The sequence below is a fragment of the Sinohyriopsis cumingii genome, chromosome 1, assembly GCF_028554795.1.
Source record: "Sinohyriopsis cumingii isolate HCF-2022 chromosome 1, ASM2855479v2, whole genome shotgun sequence".
NCBI classification, from domain to species: domain Eukaryota; kingdom Metazoa; phylum Mollusca; class Bivalvia; order Unionida; family Unionidae; genus Sinohyriopsis; species Sinohyriopsis cumingii.
In genome coordinates, this window is record NC_142961.1 from 108663088 (window position 1) to 108666240 (window position 3153).

Here is a 3153-nt window from a genome sequence, read left to right on the forward strand (position 1 = left end):
AGACTAAATGTGAGGACTTCTGAGTTACGTTTTCTGTCTAGTGACACGTTTAACAACCCACAAAATTTCGTATTTTCTTTAGAAATGATGTAAACTTTGATCCTCTTCGTGCGTAAAGATCTAGTTATAAAGAAGAATAAAAGAAATAAAAATTGAAAACAAACACGACACAAAAAGTAATTTATTATCAATATGAAAGGATTCGTCCAAAATTTAACTATAACCGAAAAGAATGGAAGGGAAAATAAATATTTGGTCATAAATTTTAAAAACTAAAATGCGAATATTGCGCCTTAAATAAAAAACTGAATCTGTTTGTTTAGGAAAATAATTTTCTACTTTTGGTACAAACTGCACTTTAAATAATAATAATAATAATAATAATAATAATAATAATAATAATAATCATCATTATTATTATTATCATTATTATTATTATTATTATTATTATTATTATTATTATAACCATGATAATAATAATGATAATAACCACGATAATAATATTAATAATAGCGACGATAATAATAATAATAATAATGACAACAACAACAAGTACGATCACTGGGCTGTTGTTTTTTAAAGCCTTAGTATACTTTTATGTTTGTTTCAGTGAAAGAGGACGGGCAAAATTGGTCAGAGATAACGAAGTTTATTGACAAAATTAACGAACATCTTGTGCGGTAAGATAAGCAATCGGTTTACAAGTATCACCAGATAATTGTACCTATGAGGGGACTGGGACTTTAACTTAACTTGATTTCTTTATCAAGAGATATTTGGCACATGCTGAAAACAAAGTTATGTCCACTTACTGTCAATCGATATAACATGATCAACCGTGAGACAATAAAATCGAAACAACTCGGCTTTCAAAACGAATCTTCGAGTATGCATCAAATATTTTAAAGGGTAAAAAAAATAACAGTAGTAATGCATTCACTGTTATTCAAAGTAGAGAATTACTTTCGAATTTTGGCAACTCAGCAGTCTGTTTTATATTTTGAAATACGCATGCACATGGCTGTAGCAACTAAATAAAAGAGTCAGTTTTCCATACTTACGTAAGTTTGATTCCATCTCTACAAAAAAACTTTATACTTTTTCATTCATGTTGCAATTTTTATTTTTCACAGGGGCGAGGCCAACCACAAAATATAGCGACATAACAAGGGAGAAATCTTTATATGGGACATGGGAGAAGCCTTTCTATCAATAGGATGCTTTTCAAATACTAGTATTAGGCAATCGAACATTTTCAGATAGTAGCAAATCATTTTCTGACTTTAAAATATTCTAATATTTTATATTCATTTTCTAATATTAAAAATCATGCTGATTTTCCAATGTTACAAAATGTTGCTGATTTTTATATCAGAAAATACTATTTTCTGCCCACAATGTTTTTTCCTATATTATCCTATTGGAACTACTTGTACTGGGGTAACTGCATGAAACGTTCCAGTTTTCCCTGCTCCATTAACCAAAGTTCTGGTACTGGCATCGGTTAGATATCCCTTTTCGCCCACGAACACCTTCCAAATTCTAACTATCGGTTCTGAACCGTTAAACTTCATATTTCCCATTCGAAATTCGTTCAAATTATTTGCCGCCATCCACAAATATTCTCCGTCGAATGCTAAAGTGTCAGCCCAAGCCAATGTTCCATTTCTGGTGATGAGATTTGAGCTGCTCTCGGTTGATGGTGCGTCCACTGGAAGTCTATCTATGCCATCTTGAAATAACAGTCCGTAGTAAAGATATCTTTGTCCCGCGACTATTCCGCCTGTAATTCCACGTTTCTGGCCAACCTCCACGACAGCGTGATCGAAACTTCCACAAGTTCTTAATGTGGACGTGGGTACTTTATACAAAACAAGACTAGAAAGAGCGCAATAAAACACAGTGGAAAAATCAAAGGTAATAGCAATTCCATCCACATTAATGCCGTCAACAGGAAAATTTGTGCCACCCACCATGGAGGAATGATGAAATGCGTAGGAAGAGTTGTTGATATGATCATAAACCACGATCTTGGCGTCGAAAGCATCTGAAATGTAGGCAAAGCTGGCTTTACCGTTGACGTAATCAAGTACAATGTCATTGATGAAATTAGAAGACCTATTCACTACTTCGTTTGGAAATGTATAACTTTGTACAATTCTGTTCATATTGATATCAAAAATCACTAGTTTGGCGGGACAAAGATTTTGTGGTGATGACCCATTTACAGGTAATAAATTTATTCGACCAGGGTCAATAACCCACATCCAGCCAGTGTTAGGATCTATCTCCATGCTTTGGACGTACTGGAGGTTTCGGCAATCACCTAATGTGTTCATTTCCCATGAAGGAAACGGCTCCAGAACGGGAATGTGCGACCCATTCTCTCGTCTTTTCATTACAACACGATTCAGAGTGGCTGGAACTCCCATTCGCCATCTGGGAACTGTGACGTATACGTTATTCTTGTAGACTTTAATACCCGCAATGATGCAATTTTCGACGATATACTTGCCGTTGGAGATATATGATTGCTTGATGGATTCGTTGCTCCATACATAGTCTATGTATGAAAATTCGTATGCAATTTCACCATCTCCAACCTTTAAAAAACGGACGCCTTGAATGCACAGAAAGAGTAAAACAGCAATAGATACATGTTTTCCTTTCATCTTGTTGCTTAAACCTTCTCTTGTCCTGAAATGTAACACACTAACTCGATTAGAAACGACTAGAAACGTGCTAGCACATGTCCTTGCCACGTCATACTGTGGTGCCGGTTATCTAGATTTTAAATGAAGCTCTCGTTGAAATTTTTATTGGGTCAATATTCAGTACAAGTTCAAAATGTAATGTAAAATATAGTTTTATTTAGAGAAATAATTTGCAGTGGCCTCATTGTTATCAGTGACATAGCTATGAATCGAAGGACTGCAAATGTTTCTTATCTGAGAAGATTAAAAGTGTACAATATTTGGCGCAAATCTAAACTTACAAGACTAATGGTTCTAACATTGTCCCTTCGTGGGAATATGTGAAGTTTTGGCTACCCATTTTAGAATGTCGTTCTCAGAATCCATTACTGGTCTCTGCATTAATTCTGTAGATTGGTTTTGGTTTTGGTTTGGTGTTTTAGAGCACAGACAACACAAG

The 3153-nt window shown here is 34.7% G+C and overlaps 1 protein-coding gene across 1 annotated transcript; it reads right to left on the reverse strand.

Moving 5' to 3' along the window:
* Nucleotides 1–477: 477 nt before the first annotated feature.
* Nucleotides 478–2812, reverse strand: LOC149807565 (protein yellow-like). Its single transcript, XM_089942504.1, has one exon. It carries the CDS (start codon nucleotides 2670–2672, stop codon nucleotides 1413–1415), a length of 1260 nt encoding a protein of 419 aa, XP_089798630.1. The 5' UTR covers nucleotides 2673–2812; the 3' UTR covers nucleotides 478–1412.
* Between the last annotated feature and the right edge of the window lie 341 nt (nucleotides 2813–3153).